The sequence below is a fragment of the Cicer arietinum genome, chromosome 4 (genome assembly GCF_000331145.2).
Source record: "Cicer arietinum cultivar CDC Frontier isolate Library 1 chromosome 4, Cicar.CDCFrontier_v2.0, whole genome shotgun sequence".
NCBI lineage: Eukaryota > Viridiplantae > Streptophyta > Magnoliopsida > Fabales > Fabaceae > Cicer > Cicer arietinum.
This window is the reverse complement of record NC_021163.2, coordinates 62,266,567-62,287,902: the sequence shown is the minus strand read 5'-3', so window position 1 is coordinate 62,287,902 and position 21,336 is coordinate 62,266,567. Positions and strand designations below refer to the sequence as shown.

The 21,336-nt window shown below is 31.2% G+C and overlaps 2 protein-coding genes across 2 annotated transcripts; one reads left to right on the top strand and one right to left on the bottom strand.

Moving 5' to 3' along the window:
- The first annotated feature begins 2,970 nt into the window (after window positions 1–2,970).
- LOC101495234 (protein SOB FIVE-LIKE 5-like) lies at window positions 2,971–4,465 on the top strand. The gene is made up of 4 exons (XM_004498970.3): window positions 2,971–3,411; window positions 3,727–3,804; window positions 3,980–4,055; window positions 4,169–4,465. The coding sequence occupies exons 1-3, from the start codon at window positions 3,079–3,081 to the stop codon at window positions 3,995–3,997; spliced, it is 429 nt and encodes a 142-aa protein (XP_004499027.1). The 5' UTR covers window positions 2,971–3,078; the 3' UTR covers window positions 3,998–4,055; window positions 4,169–4,465.
- Window positions 4,466–5,361: 896 nt separating this feature from the next.
- Window positions 5,362–12,145, bottom strand: LOC101510380 (WD repeat-containing protein PCN). Its single transcript, XM_004498930.3, has 11 exons — window positions 11,862–12,145; window positions 11,612–11,755; window positions 10,796–11,093; window positions 10,653–10,716; window positions 10,272–10,385; window positions 9,961–10,123; window positions 8,841–8,958; window positions 7,933–8,510; window positions 7,345–7,526; window positions 6,311–6,571; window positions 5,362–5,798 (listed from the first exon to the last, which is right to left on the bottom strand). The coding sequence occupies exons 1-11, from the start codon at window positions 12,030–12,032 to the stop codon at window positions 5,525–5,527; spliced, it is 2,367 nt and encodes a 788-aa protein (XP_004498987.1). The 5' UTR covers window positions 12,033–12,145; the 3' UTR covers window positions 5,362–5,524.
- Window positions 12,146–21,336: the final 9,191 nt, after the last annotated feature.

Sequence of the window (21,336 nt, the reverse complement as noted above, 5' to 3'; positions counted from 1 at the left end):
AAGTAACAACTCGAGGTGAGTTTTAACATGAACTAATAATAAATGTGTCCATCATAAAACTAGTGAACTTGTGAGCCATTGATGTAAAATAAAAAATTATGGATGAATAAGATTGAAGATAGGCAAATTAACTTACCCATCAGATGCAACGATAAAAATATATAGAAAAACAAAAAATTATTTCAAGAGAATTCAATATCATAAAACTTGATATTGATTCAATTGTTAAAATAGAATTTCACTATCAAGATCATAAGAATGATCATGCTTCAAATAAATTTAAAGAAATTTGCAACATAATTTCAAATTTTAATAGAAAATGACATAAATCTTTGATAAAAAATAAAAAATTATCTTCATATGTTTTATATTCCTTGAATCTTCTATTAAGTGAGTCAATTATTTAATAATGAATTTTAAAAGACTGTTTTGTAGATTCAATGTTTGACTTCATATAAAAAATAATGAATTTTAAAATTTCTTTTTTGCGCCATAATTTTTTGGCCCAGTTCAACTACATCTTTATGGTCCTATATGGAGACGCACATGTTCTGGTGGGATCAATATAAATTTTAACCAATCAAATAGAATGTGTTGTAAAGTGCGTGTTAAAGAGTGTGTAGCTAACACTCCGCTATTAAAAAATACAATAATTAGAAAAAAGAGATAAGTTATTTTACCAAACTAATTATCTTAACTATTAGTGAGTTTTCACTATTTTCAATACAAATTATAATAATATTTTGGAAGTGGCATATATAATAATCACTGAAAGATAATATAAAAAAAATAATAATCACAATGTGGCAATGGTTTTTTTAGCTATTGTTGAACCTATCTAGTTTGTTCGATCATATTTTTGAGGTATTATCTAATTTGAGTCTTATATAAGTTATTGAAATTTTCTCTTAGTTAAAAGGCGGTGATGACTTATACAAGATACAAAGTGAACAATATCACAAGATATGATGCTATATAGACTTGATCACACTCTTAAAAATTAGCTCAAAGGATGAGGATGCACAACCACATATATACATAAAATAGTCCGATGAGAACCTTGACAATTTGAGAGTCTAACACAACTTCAACACTTACCACTCATGCATAGTGTGAGTCTTTGGTTCAATCTACAGTGTCATCCTTAACCCAACTCTCATACCACTCTTGAGTCATGAGGGTGTTCAAACTCTAGAGGATCAACGCAATAAATTTTTTTTTATCCATATACACTTACATTAATGTTGGTATTCAACATAAATCGAACACGTTGTAATACTATTGAATCTTTTGTTGGGGGTATGCTGCAAATTTTAAACAAGAAGAAGATAAAACTAATGATAATGAAGGTTAAACAAATAAATTCCAAAATGTGTATATCATACTAGGCTTTATGTTCGATTCTCCTCCACCAATCTATGTATATCATATGTAAACGGTTTAACCGACGAATCTCCATCAAGTCTATCAATCAATGATATTTTACATAATAAAGTTCATTCATTTACTCTCGAACGCTAGAAAAAAGAAGAAATGACTCAGAAATATTTTTGACAGAAATTTGATTCATATAAACATAAATTTGTATCCTCATTTATGTCTCTAAAGTGTTTCTATTTATAGAGAAACTCATACCAATTGGTAAAACAAAGCAACTCTTGAAAAGATTTGTAACAATGGTAACTTAAGAGATACATTGGTTTGATGGCTAACAGAAGCATTAAACTCAAGTATTTCAATTACTTGACCAAGTAATACATTAATTTATTTAATTTTGCTACATTAATATAGCTACGAGAAAATTCCAAATATATTTTAAAAATTCTTTTCACACATACCACAATTGTCAAGAAACTTTCAACACAGGAAGTTAGTTAGTGTTGACAAACCATCGATTTTTGATACTATATTAAATGTGTTTTTATCTCACTCTCAAACGATAACTCAAATGACTAAAATGTCCATACACATATATGTACATCCAACAACCCATGAACCTAGACAATATGTAACTCCAACACAATTATAAGAGAGACAAATTTTGTTAAATATTATATTGTGGTTTAGACTACATCAACTGCTGTTGACTGTGATCTTCCACAATACTAATGATTGCAAAAATCTCCATAACACAAGTGTAACTTAAAAACATGGATGTAATGTAGAATTCACAATCATCCATGTACGCCTTATATTACCCTTTTAATCAATGTGATATGCATTGAGATTTATTGTCGTGCAGTGTGTGAAAAAGAAAAAAAGTTGATATACAGAGTAAACAAGGCAAGGGAATCTTGTGTTTGAATATGACTTTGAATTTCTAGTCGGTGTAGTATGCCATAGTTGCAATATGCAATTTTTGACTTTAATATCTAAACTTAAGGGGACCATATATTAGCAATGCCATTGTGACACAAGTTGTTTGAGATGAGAAATAGATAAGCATAGGCATTGGAGATTGAGGTAGCAAACATCATTCATTGTAAATTCAAGTTGCAAATTATGTTAAATTATCGTTAATCAAAGAGACATTAACGATTATTTTACAATTTTTTATAAGGAAATTTTATTTCAATCTATTAAAATTACATGATGAAACTCTTACGACTGAATTCCATTAATAGAAAGTAATCATTTAAAGTATAATTAGACATACTTTAGTAAAATTAAGATTAATATTTTGTCCTTAAAGGACATCACTATCTTTTGAAAGGAGCATAGCATGGTAATGCAATGGTTCCATAATTTTTCCCCTTATCGCATTCTTCACTAACAAACAGCCTTTGTACACAATGGCCAACTGGCAATATTGATTCATTCACATAAAGATAAAATAAGAAGGCTAAAAGATAGTGCAAAAAGACACATTAATTTAGAATTCTAAGGCAATTCCACTCCCTCTCTTTCTTAATGATTCTTTTTGTTATTCTCCTTTTTTCATTTATGTTAATAAAAAACTATATAATAAGCACAAGGGTAAGAGGCATATGTATAAACTATCTCTAAGACTTATACCACTCAATGATATTTCAATTGATCATTCATATTAAAAACTAGAAAGAAAACAAGGTTGATTTTATGGATATATCTACCTCACAATATAGTGATGCTAGTGAATCTGGTTGGACAAAATACTTAGACCAATCAACTCTTTCTAAGAGTTATTTTCATGGTAGAGATGTGAAGACTGAACAAGATTTATCAATGGTTTCTGATGCTTCTTCTGGACCTCCACATTATGATAACAATGAATACTATTGTGAGAATTTGTGTCCTAGTCTTTCTTCTACAATCAAAGAATCCAAGAAGAAGAAGAAAAAGGTCAAAGAATATGGAAAAAGTCAACAACCTTCACCTCTTGATGACACTGCTAGCTCTTCATTTTTCAGTTGTCCCAAGAAGAGTCATAAGGTTAATGTTATTTACTAACAAATACACTAATGAAACTGTATAGAAGAACTTATGTAAACAGCTTATGATATGTTTATAAAATATTTAGTTTATTTTCACAAGTTCTTCAAGATAGCTCATGAAAACAGCTTATAACATCATTGTAAATTGTTTTCAATTTATTTCCGTAAACTCTTCATATTAAAATAATTTATACCTTATACGAAAGAAGTGTTTATGTTACAAGCACATAATTAAATTGTTTGCATCGCTATATTCTCTTATTTTTAGCCATAAATAAAATTGTTAATGGTTTATTTTGCTGTTGAATAAAAGCAAGAAAGTTTCACAGGAAATGGAGCAGTGGAGAGTGCATTGAATTTTTCTGAGTCTAAATTTGCAACAAGAATAAAGGTACAAATCTGTAGTATTTAATTTGTATTCACGTTAGTGTAAAATTGTTTTACTCATGCATAATGACTATTAACCATTAAACGCTTGTGAAAAACTATTTTACATTGAAAGTATGTACCAATTAATTAATCATTAGCCATTGCACATTTCATTGTTATGAGCTTGATTTGTGCAGAGAAAGACTAAATTCTAGAAGCTTTTTAGTTTCTTTGAGTGCTCTCTTGCTGGAAAGCTAGCTTTAGAGGAACCAGGTGATCCATTGTTTTGAATATTCTATCATATTCTATTTTGTTTTGTTTTGTTTTTAATAAAAAATATTCAAGGAAAATTTATGCTAACTATGTAACTCTTGAGTCTTGATTAGGTGATCTTGATGAAAAAGAAAGATTTTAAAGTAACAATTGTCACTGTTATTATACTGTTGTGGAAAGAGAGACTAGAGGATGTCAAAGGACAGAAGCTGTGCATTTTCAAAGTATGCCAAAAGGAAGTTTTTATATTTTCTTTTCCTTGCATCTTTTTTGTTTTTATTTTCTTTCAAAAATTGAAGATAAGCTATTTTATCTGTTGTAACTTTACTGTTGTTTTGTTTTTAAATTTTCCCTCTGTTACTATGTTATTGTGGATAAAATATAAATGTTCTCCTATTTTATCTGTTGTAGCTTTACTGTTGTTTTGTTTTTAAATCAAAATAGGTTTCCCATTAAAAACACAAATTTAATTCAAATTCAGTTGCAAACAAATTGAATTTGTAAATAATAAACTTTTGTACTCCGTCTTGTTCTTTTTAGTTGTCACGTAAACTTTGTTCCTATTTAACCGTCAGTTTTCTTTTCGATTGTAACATTAATTATTGATTTATTAAAATATCATTAATTATTTATTGAATAGAGAGAAATATATGAGAAGAGATAAGAAATTATATATAACATAACTTTAACTTTAGAAAACAATATTTTAGATAGGTTATTTTTTAGAAAAGAAATGCTTGTAAACTTCTCTCAAGTATAATATATGAAGGAAAAGTTATTTTAAATATGAGAAGTTATTTTTTAGAAAATAAATGATTGAAACATAACTTTCTGTCTCTCAGTAAAATTAATATTTTTTAATTTAATTTAACATTCTATATTTCTAATAACCGAATTATTAGTCATAAAAGACAATTTGAACCATATAAATATTCTTTTGGAATTATATTGATTAACTACGTTTTAACTTGTAACTCATTCTGAAGCATAGCAAATTAAATAATTACCAACAAACTTGACTGTTATTTCAATGACACAAACATACAATATGTGATAGTTCTTACTACCTCCATCTCTTAACTCTAACGGAAATGGCTATTCCCTCATTTGGATTGATATTTGATATCCTGGTATATACAAGATTTAATAGAAATGCTAAGACCCTACATCATTCAATAATAAACCAATAACAACGAATGTGCACAAACTGTTCATGTTAGTATATTATAGTATAGCACAAAAATCTACTGTGTCAAGCGGGAAAATGGGGTCAGGATAAGAAACAAAATAACTGACTACCAAAAGATAACGTAAAACTAATAATATTAATAGAACAAAATTGATTATCACAACACAATACATGATTCTTAATCCCAGCCATGGAGAGACAGAAAGTGTAACAACAGTAAGGGACTTTTATCACTATGATGAATCCCCTGAAGCTGAGAGTAATTCTATTTGGTAGTGGTCTATGTCCCATATATGTGTCTGTGGACTGGTTCAACATCTAAGCTTTGGACCACTTCCGTCCAGGGTTTGTCTATCATTAAGAAGTGATTATTTGAAATGTGGGATAAAAATAACACAGGATCGTTTCCTAACGGCAAAACGTCAAAATTTTTCCTAAATTTAGTCCTTTTCTTAAGGTTAAAATTTTGTGAATTCTTGACTATTGAATCTTGAGTATGTATGATTTCATCATCTTGCTCCACGGGCAAGCCAAAGTCAATCAAGCACATTGCCCTGAAGATTGAACAATTTCAAAAGATGAGAAATAGAAGCAAAGTATAGACATAATAAATTTTACATTTTTTATAGTTTCTATTCCGATGAGGAAGGTTTACAGATATCCTAATTAAACATGAATTTATCATTGACTCAATGTAAAATTGTCATTGAATTGTGGAATAAGAATACAGAGAATTTTGAAATTATGTAATGAGGTACTACAAAACTATATACCTCTTTTGTAAAGATAACATATATTGAAGCACCTAATGTTTAAAAAGATAACATGGCTATGTCCCAAACTAAATAAAAAGTCAGCAATTAAAGATAGATAGCATAGCCAATATACAAATATCTATGCTGTAAGTTGGGGAAAGCAGAATGGAGCAGCCAACCCCAAAACTGGGGAAACATGGTGCAGGACAGCCACAAAAAGCAAACAAATAATTGTTAGAGATGTGCATCTCTCATTTTGGTTTGGATCAATTCCATAATGCAAAATGTCAAATTTATATTAAAAAATATACCTGGAGCTATAAACCATCACAGAAGATGAAGTTGACGAGGGAGGGAATGAAAGCCCGATGACTTCACCAGGAAACTCCTGAAATCTCCTGGGAAGAACAAATGTGTTCCGCACTGACCATTCCCCCAGTTGCCTGGCCTCTACGTCAAAAGCATACACTTGATTCGAGGAAGTTGTAACTATCAGTACATTGTTGTTCTGGGGCGGAAATCCCCCAGCTGTAACAGAGGCACCGTCTAATCTTGAAATGAACCAGTGCTGCCTGTAGAACAAAAAAGATTTTTATTTTATAAAGATGGGGTTACATGGAAGAAAAATGATATTTGAGAACACACAAAATTGACTCGGTATGTTCTGTCTGCCGTATTTATGCAGCAAACTTATTTTCTTAAAAAAAAGTCAAGACATAATCAAGACATTTATACAAGTTTATACTATTAACCACTTTGAATACTTCATTAACCATGAAAATATAAATCATTAACCACTTATTTAACATATATCTCATTAACCACTAAAATACAGGCCTTAAACACTTTAGAGTTCTATGATTTAGTAGTTAAAGGAGTACTCTAAAGTGGTTAATGTCATGTATTTTAGTGGTTAATGAAATATGTTTAAAAAATGGTTAATAACATGTATTTTACTGATTAATTAAGTATTCAAAGTGGTTAATGACACAAATATGAATAGTGTTACAAAAGTATTTTTATTGATTTAAAAAAAAAAAAGTCTTTCTTAGAAAAAAAATTAACAAAAAAATTTTTTTTTTTTTAAAAATGTATACATATCGTGTCTGTGTTCCAATAACACAGCTGAGCGAACAGTTTTCTCCCGTAACATATTATTGATATTGTGAAGTGTAAACTACGACTCAGCAAAGGTTGTCCTGTGTACATTTTTTTTAACCTTCACAAACATTTTTTATTTTCAATATTCTTTATAATCTTATAGATGCTCTAGCTACCTGATGCAAAGTAATTTAAGTAATAGGTCTCTCAATTAAAAAGAAGCTGAACAAATTAGAGACAATACCTTAGTGTCTCCAAGTTAAATACATATATATCCCCAAAGCAATTCACGGCGGCCAACCACTGCCTATCAGAACTTGTAAACAATCTTGTGATGGGTGGTTCGGCTGGTGGTAATCCATCATCTTGAGGTTCACGAAAGGGTGTAAAAGTGTGTATTATTTCTGAGCTATTGGCATCCAAAACCTATGGCATTCAAAAGCAAAAAGATTCAGTAAAACAAAATAGATGCTTAATACAAAGATCATAGTATGTAAACAAGCAAATACACCAAAAGAGCAATTTAAAAGTCAATTTTATAAAACCAATTCGGAATTAAGCTAAGCTTAAATTCTAGCATCAGACATAATGAGAAACAAAAAAATCGTATAAATCAGAATTTATCAAGTCTCAAATACAGGTTCCAGAACAGGAAAGAGCAAATTTTAAGCAAATTATATGGAGAGAAGTAAGTATCGTAAACAAAAGTGTAGAAACTAGAGGGAAAACAAGCAAAAAACTGCTTTGTGAAGTAACGAAAGAACCACACTATGCATAAACCAAAATTGTAACTACTACATGAATCATGAGATGGAGAATATTGCTAACTTACATATATCCTTCTATCATGCCCAGCTACTACCAACCAAGAGGAGTCACAAGTAAAAACCATTGAATGGGCAAAAGGTAATCTCTCAGGAAGCTTCCTCTTTTCGAAACCCAATGTCATTTTTCCAGCTTTGGATCTCTCCAATTTAAAAAGACAAGGCTTTGCATTATCAGAATATGCCAAAAAAGCCCCTGAATTTGCAAGGGTGCTACAAATTATCTTACGAGATGCCTTACTCTTGACTCGGCCAACACCTTCAGCCTTTGCATAGCCTCCAGTTGTGCGAACATTTTTTAGATGTAGCAAACGGACTTCTACCCAATGCGAAGACTGGAGTAAAAGCATTGGTAATTGATTGAAGGAAGTATTAAGTGCTACTTGAATGGGTGTTCTCTGAGGAATAGGACACATATGATGAGGATCATACTCGGTGAATTGTTGTGCGGGGTATGCAACGAGTTTTGTGTCATCTCCTGCTGAGATAAGCATGGGAACCCCCACATGAGCCCATTTATGATAACTAAAATCATTTGGCTTTGCTGCATGTCGTGCTCTTTTTATCCTTTCATCTGGCAAAGTATCTGCAAAAGAGAAAACCATGGCTAAGGAACAGAGATGACAAAAATCACAAATAAAAAACACTGCTCATTCATCAGCAGCTGTTCTACAGCAAATAATTGACTATTCTGCAACGAAAAGAACAAATGGTTAAACTAACAGATAGGTCTTCTGATTCTCAGAAAATAGCACCAAAATACACTTTTGCATATTTTTCTAAAATACACTCCAAAATATTTTCTCCCAAACATAGAACATACAGATTTTGCAAACTAGCTCATCCAAGCACACAAAGTCACTAATACAACTTTCGCAGAATATATAAAAAAATGCGATAGAACTTTTAAACAGACCTTCTTGACTTATCGGCACAGCAACGGTCAAGGCTCGGACATCATGTGTATGAGCTTTCTTATAATCAACATAGATCCATTTCTCGATTGTTGACGTAGACTCCTTATAAAGAAGAACCTTCATATATAAAAGTTAAACATTATAATTCACTTGGTCATACACATTATAATTTATCTTTTTAATATGAGCCGAAGAAAGGCAACAAACAGTTTAATTGAAAAAAAAATTGACATACACATTACATATAATGGCATTTTACTCTATAAAGCATAAAAAGCAGAAACCAACAAAAGTGATACTTTGACATGTGAGATAAGATAGACAATAGACTTCCATCATGATCAGTTCAAGATAGAGACAAATTTACATTTTAAGCAAAGAGAAGAGAGTGTATCTAACTCTGTAGTTAATAGCAAAGGTAGAGGCTGCACCAGCGCCATAGCGTGGCATAGCAGCCACTAGGCACTACAAGATCTGCTGTTGCATCGCAGTTTCTGGTAGCGGCTGTAGCTCACACCATCACGGCCAAATCACAGCAAAATAACAGCTGTGGTGGCCGGTGTGGTGAAGCTTTCACAAAAAGCCAAATGTACCCAAAGCTATTGAGCAGTCTCCGGCGGCTCTTTGTGCAATTCCGGCAGTTCAATAGTACTCCGGCTTTGCCTCTCTCTCCACTGCTTCTTCGTTATGTCTCACTCTCAGATCCGTGCAGGACTTTTCATTTTTGAATAATAGGCAGCGATGGGACATAGAAAGCTGAAATTCAGGTAATTGGGCCATACGGCCCATGTGTTTTAATATGTTTTCTCTTGGTTTTTTGTTTTGTTGAACCTCACAAGCTAAATAATCATCTCTCAGAATAACATAAATAAACTCACAACTTAAAGAATAATATCATAAAAATAAATCAAATTACAATATACAATAATAATATAATAAAGTATAACACATACTATAATAAATTAAAAAACTAGGTAACAAAAATCAGAACCTGAAAGGTAAGTTAAACACGGATTAACTTGGCAAAAAAACATTCACAGTTTGTTCACTCAATATTAATTGACAAAAAAGTTAAATTACTACAGTTCATAGTAATTTATCTCTTATGGAACTACATACCTTTCCATCAGAACCGGCAGAGAACAGCATATTGTGATTAGGGGCTGCTGCCAGAGCATGTACATCTCCCTTGTGTCCAGTAATAATTGCTAGGGAAGTTCCATTTTCGACATCCCAAAACTGGACGCTACCACTGCTGTCTCCACTAACCAGTGTCCCAGACCTAAATAATAACTGCTCAATCAGCAACACACAGGTAGCAAACAGACAGTGGAACTCCGAAACTAAAATCAAAGCAATACATTATACATATGAATTGCTGAAGTGAACAAATCTAAGACAGCTAAACAAAAAGATGCAGTTTCAGTCACCTTAAATACAGTAATGACCATATACAAAGTTTATGTCCATTTCCCACACCTCCATAATTAGCTGTAATCCTATGGACTTCAAGACCTGATTTAGCATCCCAGATTCGTATTATCCTATGAGTAGACATAGAAGAAATATGTCAATTAACTAATATAAGTGAACTATGCAGCTGATAGTTCTTAATCCGTATTAGCCATATGGGTAGATAGAGAAGAAAACATATTCAACTAAGTCATATCAGTTGTTTTTAAATAAATAAAAAAGTGAATTATGCTGCTGATAGATATGCTAATTTTTATGAATTAAATATACAACTTGACGCAATATTGTAGTCACGCAATGATCTATATGACTATACCGATCATGGCATTAATACATACCCATCACTACTTCCTGAAAATATGAATTTAGCATCCGTGCTCCAAGTCACACTTAAAACTCGTCCTGAAAACAACACAGTAAATCATCCTCGGAATGGGAATCAAGCATAACAGAAAGAAAACCAAGACAAAGAAAATCTAACCTTCAACCCGGGTTAAGGATTTTTTATATATAAACTCATTTTCATCAGAAATAGTATAAACTCTAACACATCCATCGTCAAAACCAACTGCCACTCTTGGATCCTCTAAACTGGATTGCTTTATAACGTCAGGTGAATCGGAATCTTCCTCACTATCACTGTTCTCATGTTCATCTGAACCATGAAATCTCTTCAAATAACCATTTCCCATTCTATAACCATTGGTTTCGCCATGGTCACTTTTAGGCAGCACCACAGCCATTTGCCAGATTGAGGCACCACTAGATTCAAGCACCATCTGTAACAATGTGACAAATTAAAAAAAAGAAAATAACAAAAACTTTAACACCAACGAAAAAACTAAAATAAAAGGCACCACTCATTCATAACATACCATAACAGTCTTTCAAAAGCACAATAAATAAATAATACACTAATAAGGAACCGCATAGACGCTCACTCATTCATCACTACCCAACAAATCCAACAATAATACTAACAACTAGCAACTGTCATAATTGTAATGAGCTTAAACAGTACCTCCAATTCTATATATTCCTATTAAAAACACTTAGACCCGGTTTGGGTTGGATTACTTGAGCTCATCCAACAAAACATATGCACATGTGAGAATGTTTAGGAGAGGTAGCTTATGAAAACAGTACTTCTTTCAATCTTTTTTGTTGAGAAATTATAGAAATAGCTTATACTACGTGCATAAAAACTAATTAAGTTTAGTTCAAAAGCTTCAATGATCCATATAAAACTGCATAACATAAGACAAAAAAGAAAGAGTTCAAAATAAATAAATAATACCGTTTGTTTCAATTGAAAGAAATCCCAGAACGAAACAGAACCATCAATATTGGACGAAAATAAACGACCATAAGGAAATCCTTTTAAACCACCAGGACACCAAATTAGCGACGAAACAATCCTATTAGGGTCTCCATGGATAACCTACAAAAATCAAAACCTCATTACATCAATTAACTAACTAAATAAGTACAATATAATTAAATTAAATTAATATAAATTGAGTTGGTTAGGTTTAATGATGATTTACCAATTGACAGTGCCAATTAACTGTATTAGGAGAAACAAGCCAAAGCTCTAAAGAACCGTCTTCACGCGATGCAGCGACGCGTGAACCATCGACGCTGGTGGCTAAAGCGGTTACAGGTGAAGGTTTATAATCTTCATTTTGAAGTTGGTATTTAGCTTTGATCTTGTCCATGGAGGCGGTGTGAATGAAGTGAGAGAGTGAAGAGTGAAGAGTGAAATGAATTTGTTAGGGACTGAAACTTCTGAGTGACATGAAGACGGCCATAGTTAGGTTTGTTATTGAGGTTTAAGCGCGATGGGGAGAGACTATTTATATTATGGATTTTCTCGTTTCGAAGCCCAATTCCTTTTTTTTTTTTTGGGCTCAAAAGAGATTTTTTATATGACCAAAATGTCACAGAAAAAAAAATATATAGAAAATTATTTTTCTTATGCGACCCTGCTATATTTTTTTGTTGTTTTTCTTTTATAAATAATTCTGTTAATTATTATTTAATAAATTATAAATAATTAAATATTTAAAAATTAAATATACTATTAATAAAATAAAATACATTAATAAATAATAATAATTTTAATAATATTATAAATTTTAATAATAATAATAATAACAAGAATAAAAATTTTAATAATAAAAAGAAAATTATATTAATAAAATAAAATAAAAATACATTAAATTAAAAGAAAAAATACATTAAATTAAAAAAATACATCAAATTTAAATTAATTATTTCCATCTAAATAGCCTCCAGTTCCACATATACGCGGTCGTCAAACTCGTCTAGCCCCTTGTTCAGCTGCATGAGGTTGTTGTGGTTGATCCTCAATTTGATCATAATCCTCGTTATAATTTGTCTATGGATTAGAACCACTACCACCTGCTTTTGTATAATTTTGAGTTTCGACGTTATACATGAAATCAAAAACAGTATAAGTCAACTCGGAAGTTGTACAATGAGTACCAAACAAATTATAGAAAAATTTGCTCCCTATCGGTTTAACGGGAGTTCGCATTGTTGGCACTAAAAGAACATAGTACTGAGTTGGTATATCTGCGGATTCATGTAGATGTGTTGGTGATGATGATAAAGAAGGTGTTTGGTGCATGGTATGTTGTTGTGGGATTGATTGAGGGGTTGAGTGAACATCAGGATATGTTGAAGGTTGCAAACATGGATCACGCATGTATATTTCCATATATATATATATATATATATATATATATATATAATTTAGTGTGATGTCTGAATTAATTCATATATTCTTTACTGTGGCGTAAAACACCTTATACGAATTGACCTTGCAATACGTAATTCTGACGTTCATTCCAATGTTGAATCTCATCTTTCCAAACGACACTCCAATTATCATCAATACCATGTCCCATGTCGACCTCATGGTAGATTGTCATATCCTCTAGAGGTTGCGGAATTTGTTGATGGAAGCCGAACTGAAGTGTGACTCTATCTGCATGATGTTTTTCGACGATATGGTAACATTAGATAGGTACATGCAGTTCAAGTGTTCATCTCTTGTTCGGATACCTCGTATTGGAACCTGGGATACGGTCTCCAACAAAAATGATATGTTAAAAAATATGCTAAAGTAAATATTAAGAGGTATAAAAAAATATAATTAAAAAGTGCAACTAGATGTGAATGAATATATTACTTCCTGAACCATCATATGATTGATTGTATTATGGTATCCTTCTATGTCATTGTAAAAAACTCTACTAAAATTTAGACCACCGAAATTAAATCTGTCGAATATATAAAAAATAAAAAATATAATAAAATTAGTAATATGGAAAGTTTTTTAAAAAAAATATATAAAAATTATTTGCAATAGTTACCTTTGTGCAAGTGGAAATATCCATGCACTGAGTGCATTTGGAGCAACACAAGTCAAACGATATCATGCTCAGTTTTGCAACAACAATACACATCCTCCCATCGATATTACGTCAGGTTTCGTAGCAAGACATAATTCTCTATAGAGCGTTGCTAAAATTGTCGAACCCCAACTATATCGGGATGCTTTATTTAAATCGCCCAAGAGTGAAAAATGTTTTAAATGTACACGATTGTTGGATTTGTACGGCATCAACAATCCTCCAATCATACGTAAAATATATGCTCGACATGATGTTTGTTTTTCTACTTCAGGTGCGTTTTCACCAACATCGTCAAAAGTATCTTTAAGCCATTTTAATTTAATAAAATTATCTCTCGTTACTCCCTCAGGTGGGATAACTCCTAAGTATTCTTGACAGATATCATTAACATTCACAAAATTTGAACCGCTAAAAGGAAAATCGAAAACATTTAATCCAAAATGTAGTATACGTCTTCTAAAGTTATTGTGCACTCACCTATTGAGAGATGAAAAGTATGAGTTTATGGTCTCCATCTTTCAACCATAGCAGTAATAAAATCGACACTTATTATGTAGATTCCAAGTTTGATCACTTCACCATATTTGCCCTGTTGCAAATACACTAATATGGTTTCGTTCGATTTTTTATTGACATGACCATGACATTTCAGTTTGTCCTTGGAGGGTATCTGAAATTAATAATATATAAAATACTACACTAATATATTTGAAAATAATATATATGACAATAATATAAAATATTCAATATATATGACACTCATATAAAATACTTACAAATGCGTTAATGTATCAAATTTCAGCTATGTGATTTGTAGATAATTTCATTAGTAAAGTTGGAGAAAGTGTGTTTGAAAACGTTGAAGAAATTACAAATGCGTTAATTATTATGATTTTTAATGTATTTTATTAATAATATCTTTAATTTTTAAATATTTTAATTATTTATAATTTATTAAATAAAAATTAACATAATTAATTATAAAATGGCTATATATGTATATCAGTAGATGGTCGCATTCTCGAGATGTGACTTTCTATTAAGGGATAATTTTTTTTTTCTTCACATCGTCGCATCTCCAAGTTGCGATTAGCAACTAGGGCTAAAAAGTATGGCATTTATGTTTTTTTTTTCGGACTGTGGCATTTTTGTCAAATAAAAAAAGGGATTTTTTTTATATATCCTCTTTTTTTGTTTTTACACCAAAATACCCCACTTTCAAATAATATTATTTGATTGCCCTACTTTTTGGGAGTTACTATGAAGTCGTTGGGCTAGGTGCGACCAGGTGAAGGGAAATTTTTTTTCCGCCTAGTTGGATGTAGCTGGCCCAGTGACGATTTCACACTATGATTTAAATTAACGAAGCTCATACATTAAATGTGCCTCATACATTACGCTTGAAGGATCCACTTTGATTGAAAGATTCATTTTCACAACTTCCATTATACTTGTACATGTCATATTAGAATCGAGGTTAGTATGATTTTGTGATCATGCATAATTTGTGCATGTATGAGACACATTCAATGTATGAGCTTCGTTAATTTAATGTATGACGATTCTTCATCCTATGCATATTTTTCATTGTTTTTAGTCTTATTTATCTTTTATTCATTAGTTAATTTAATAAGTTATTTGATATATTTTGTTAATTATATTTATTTGATTTAATAAAATATTTATGTTCTTATTTCTTTGATTAAGTAGAGTTTTGCGTTATTTCTTTGGTTAAGTAGAGTTTTGCGTTATTACTTTGTTTTAGTGCATTGCTGAATTTTGGTAAGAAACCAACATGACTTATGTGGAGTATTTCAGTCATATATGGAGTTGTACATGTCCAATCGGAGTCAAACAAAGTGTAAATGAAAATTAAGATCCATAGCTACAACTTTCATGAAGAAATCAAAGCCAAATTCGGACTCAAAAGAGGAGCACAAATGCACTAAACTCCAAACAAAAGATGTTGTGCGCTTGAAGCGCGACCGAGGCGCATTTCCACATTTAGGCGATGAAGCTTCTGTTGTTCCGCGCATGAAGCGTGCCTGAAGTGCATTTTAGCGCTGAAGACCTGCCATTTCGCGCCTGAATCGTGCAACACGCAACATAACACATTAAAACTTGTTTTTCTCACTTTTCAGGTATATTTTTCACTGTTGGGAAGTTTGGAGACTTATGCCCTAACAGAGAAACTCAAAGACGATTGTTAATGAATCTTTGTTGTAATTCTTCTCTAATCTATATCTTTTCTACCTCTATCATGAGTAACTAACCCTATTTGTTAGGGATAAGTGTAACAAGATGAAGCTTTTAATTTTCTGATTTGATTTCTAGTTATATGAATGAGTTTATTAAATTATTTTTCTCATCTCTATGCTTAATGCTTTTTATTGATTGATCAACATTAAAATGTTATACGATTCGTACTTTGAAATGGAAGTGGACTTTTCGAATGCTTGAGATGATAAATTCATGAATTTGTAGTATAGGGATATATACAAGTAATTAAACCAATTAAATTAGTTGCAAAGACAATAGTTTAACAAGAGAATTATTGTACAGTAAAACTTAATTCTAATCTTAAATCCACAAAGGAATTATGGGTTACTTTGGAATTAAAGGTTATGTCACTAAGACATTAGGGCAAGAATAATAAAGAGATTTCGGTAATGATTCAATAAAGGAATTCAGTAACTAAGATCAAATTAGATACCAAGGTTGAATTTGAGTGAAACTCACCCCTGACATTTTAAGTATTATTTCAATCAATATGAGAACTTTTTGTTCAATTTTAGTAATTAAATATAATTCGATAGTAAAACGCAATCCTTGTGTTCGACATTCGGTATTACCGTTTTATTATTACTTGCAATGATGCAGTACACTTGTTGAAACACTATCAAATTTTTGGCGCAGTTATCGGGGATTGTCATATCACTATTGAATTTAATTTATTTATTTAATTGAAATTTTTTGCTCTGCAATAAAATTTTTGCTTTTATTTTTAAGTTTGGAAAAAAAAATAATTTGTTTTTATTTTATTTTCTATTTTTATTTGTTGAGTTTGCTAATGTCATGTGCTAGTGGGTTGTCTCTTCTTTGTTTGAGATAACTTTTCGATGTAGAGCATTGAAGATTATAATGATGATATTCTACTACAATTATATAAAGAGTGTGATACTTGTCTTATATCTGGTATATGTCGCACGATTGAGGGACAAATCTTGAAAGATACATTTTTAAAACATCACCCTTAGATCAATCAGATGCGGCTTATGAGGTGTGATTTTTGTGGAAAAGGACATAGGAATGGGACTTGTTTTGATGACTTTGTCGCACTAATAAAATATGAACATTTTTTTGTCAAAGAAGCCGAAAACGACGAGTGTTATATTAAAAAGATCAATTGGAACAAATTTTACCTCCTAAAATTATATCCAAAGAATCAGATGATAAAGACCTTCACATTACGGGCATTTTGGTTGAATTCATGAAGAATAACATGGTTTCAATTGAAAGATTTAAAAGTCAATGCGGGAGGTTATTTGAGCAAGTGGTTGAGTTTGAGAAGATGGAGGAGAAATTGAAGATTGAAGATGATTTCATTGTTGTGGTAGAAGAATATAAGCAAGAGGAAAAGACGAACGAGGAAAAGAAAAAAGAAGAGATTGATGAAGTTTGAGATTCATACTATGTATTTTTCATCGATGCCCAATTGAGAAGGACATGGAAGCAACATTATTTATTTCTCCAGTTCGTGGAATTTCTACCAAAAATATTGAAGAAGAAGGATGATGTGTTCTTCCTGTCATATAATACACTTTGACAATGATTAAGGCGTCAAGCTAATGACTTTAAAGAAGTGCTATGTGGGAGGAAACCCATAGGTAGAGATAACTTTTATTTTTGCAAACTTATTATTATTAATTTTTTGAATTTGTTTCTTTTTAATTGTGTGTAAATGTGCACTATGATGAAGAATTTTTTACAACTTGTAGTTAGTCTTAAACTATTTGTTTCAGATTTTGAAATTTAAACTTTATTTATTTGTTCATATAGTTTCTTAATTCGATAAATTTCACTAATGTCAAAGTCTCACTTGTCATTTTTTTATTTAAAAAGAACTAAATAAATTTTGTAGTGGCATGTTTGACATCATTTAGATAGTTCACATTCTTTTTTATTATCCTAGTTGTGAGCCTTTGAGCCTAAACACTTTAATTATTTGTTGTGTGATTATCCATATATGTGTTATCCCCTTCAGAACTTATACTAATTATGATTTGCATCATTTGTAATTTATGTATACACTGAGGCAATTTTGTTTGGTCGTTTGAGCCTTTCTAACTACCCTATTAAAATTTTATCATTTGTTAGCCCATTTGATCCTTGTCATTTTATTTCGGTTACTAGCCACATCACAAGACAAATATCTGACTTTAATGAAATCACCTTACTTGGAGTTAGGTAGAAAAAAATAAAAATAAAAAATTTCGCCTTGATAAAGTTCTAAGTTTGGGGTTGCTAACAAGATAGCAACTTTTTATGTTTTGGGTGATGATTCTCACAAAAAGAAGAAGAAAAAAAACTGAAGTAGCAATGTCAATTATAAGGAAGGGGGTTTTAATTATAATTGCCCCTTTTTAGAATTTATGTTTTAAAAATTGAAAGTTTAACTCAAGATTGATCTTGGTTGTAACGAAGATCGATCTTGGCACTATTGAAGATCAATATTGGTACTGTTGAAGATCAATCTTGGTTTGTTACAAAAACTGTAAAAATCAATTTTTATCAAAATGAAATCTGATTGTAAAGCATAAGATAGATAGAGATAGAGAGATCACACAAGGATATATCCTAGTTCACCCAATCCGAGTTACGTCCAGTCCTCACAACCGTGAGATTTTTCACTAAGTGTTCAAATCAAGATCGTTCTTGGTTTTCATGGATCAATCTTGATCTTTACACGGTTTCTACCTTTCTACCTAGAAAAGATTTTTCACAGGTTTACCTTACAATTTCAGAAATGATTTAGCTGTTGGATAAAGTCTGTCATAAACACAAGAGTGATCACAGCTGCATCCAAGATCGATCTTGAGAACCAAGATTGATCTTCGAATTTGTTTGTGATGAACTAACTTGTACTTTGTGATTGTGTCAGATGTCTGATTTGAGTGCATGTTTTTCAGTCACGTGTGCAGGTTTAGAAAGGTACAATCAGTAGTGTTCTTTACAGCTTGTAGCTATGTACTTGCACTTGCCTCATTTGAAGAATGACCTTGTATTATGCCTTTACTGAAGCATGTCTTTGATTCTTCAAATTCTGGAACAAATGTGACTCAAATTGATCCTTTGCTAATTCTATATGAGAATATAAGATGAATGATGTTTCCAAGATTGATCTTTTTATAAGGAAACTGAGTATCCTTGTTTATGCCATAAACGAAGATCGTTCTTCGTTTCTCAGCAGAAGGTCAAGATCAATCTTCATTTTCCTGAATAGCTTTAAGATCAATCTTTGTTTTCCAGAATCAATCTTTGTCTTCCAGAACTGCTTTCTTTGATCTGATTTGTGATGTTTGATACCTATCTTGTTTTAACATACTCAAAAACACATATTAAATATCAAAACACTTAGAATCACAATTAGAATTCTTAATTAAATTTTTGTTTGTTTTCATCAAAACATTAAATTGAGATTTTGTCTCAAAAATCTCTCCCTTTTTGATGATGACAAACATGTTTATTTAGATTTTAATTTTGATTCTAATTTTAATCATAGAGAGCTTTAAAAGCTCCCCCTAATAATATGCTTCAGATTTTTGAACCAACATAACATCTAAAATAATTCCCCTTCTTTGTCAACACAAAAAGGTTGGGGAATACAAAGGATAGAAAACAATGAATAGACTCTAGTTTTAAGAAAAATAACATTTTCTAAAAACTCCCCCTGAATATTATACAACTAATATCCCCTTTAAAAAAAATCATAATACAAGGAAAATGCCACTATGCTCTTTGTCATCTTTCACAAGAGACAACATTTGAATTTTGAACATGATAATAAGCGCATACATGGAAGCGAAATAAGATGATACATGTACCTTTGATTTGTTAATGTTTCCAAGGGTTGTAGACACTCCAAATTTTTGTAATGAGATGAGGCATCATACTTTTCCATTCATGTGCATTGAGCATGCCTTGTCTATGTATCAATGTTCTTTCTTGATTATTGGATGATGTTTCTGCATCACAAGTTAGTAATGATTTTGGTACCCAAATTTGTTTGGGTCCTTGATGGTTAGTATATCTTCTTTTAGAAGCTTTTTTAAAACTTGATATCTTTTTAAAATAGCAAGTTGACTCGAAGTGGCCTTTCTTGGAACAATAGGAACACTTTGTTGTTGGTCTTGGAGAAGTTTTCAAAATCTGAGTTTTAAACGGTTTTGAAATTGATTTTGATGAAATTTCATATCGTTCTCCTTTTTTCAGACTTGCTGGAGAATGATCCGCTTTTGTTCCAGAACGTTCTTCGTTTTGAGAACAACCTGAAGAACGTTCTTCGTTTTGCAGATTTTTCAAAATTGATTCAGTTTTATTTGCAGAACGATCTTTCCTTTTAAAAAACTTTTTGCTTTTAATCTTTTCATCTATTTTCTTAAAGTAGCAAGCAAATTCCAAATGTCCAAGTTTCTTACAATATGAGCATTTGGTTTTATATTTTTCTTCCTTTCTTTCTAGAACAAAGAAGTTTTCATACATTTTTGTTTTTTGAGTTTGATTAAAACCAAGACCAGTTTTATCAAAAATTCCTATTTGGGATCCCATGATTCTTTGAAAAGTTTCAGTAGCTTTAATGATGTTTTTTAAATAATTTTTAAGAATTTCAACTTCAGCCTTGAGAAGAACGTTCTCCGTTTGAAACGAAGATTGATCTTGACTTTCTGAATTTTCATATTCAAGATTTTTGAGTAGAGATTCTTTCAGATTTTGAATGATATCCTTAAGTTTATCATTCATAGCCTGAATTTTCTCTTTCTCTTCTTTTTCCTTGTGAAATTTTTCTTTAAAAGAACTACACTTTTGAATGAGAAAATTTGAATCATTTAGCAAATTGTCAAATTCAGTTTCCATTTGTTTACATGCAAGACATGGTTCAAAATTTGTTACCTCTGTATCTTCAATGTTTTCCGTCAAACACAAGTTTGCTTCTTCAGGTTCATCTGTTTCTGATTCATCAGAATCATCCCAGGTTGCCATCATTGACTTCTTTTTGAAGGGAAATTTCTTTGACACCTTTTTGTTTAATGGACATTCAATTTTGTAATGTTCTTGTTTGTTGCAGCCAAAGCAAGTGATTTTGCTTTTATCTATTTCAATTTTGAATTCATTTTTATCTGGAAATTCCTTTTTGATTTGATCCCTTCTTATCAACATTCTTTGTATCTTTCTTGTAAGACGAACTATCTCTTTATCAACATCTTCTTGTTCGATATCTTCTGAGTCCTCATCTGTTTGTCATGGTGTACTTTCTTGAGATGTTTTCAAAGCTATTGCTTTGGCCTTTTTGATTGGTTTG

Bases quoted from the DNA above. Each gene is read 5' to 3' on its own strand.
- LOC101495234 (XM_004498970.3), top strand. From the start codon at position 3,079: ATGGATATATCTACCTCACAATATAGTGATGCTAGTGAATCTGGTTGG. The intron at 3,412-3,726 runs GTTAATGTTATT...GTTGAATAAAAG, and splicing joins GTCCCAAGAAGAGTCATAAG to CAAGAAAGTTTCACAGGAAA.
- LOC101510380 (XM_004498930.3), bottom strand. From the start codon at position 12,032: ATGGACAAGATCAAAGCTAAATACCAACTTCAAAATGAAGATTATAAA. The intron at 10,386-10,652 runs GTATGTATTAAT...GTCTACTCATAG, and splicing joins TTTTCAGGAAGTAGTGATGG to GATAATACGAATCTGGGATG. The intron at 5,799-6,310 runs GTATATTTTTTA...TTCAATCTTCAG, and splicing joins GTGATGGTTTATAGCTCCAG to GGCAATGTGCTTGATTGACT.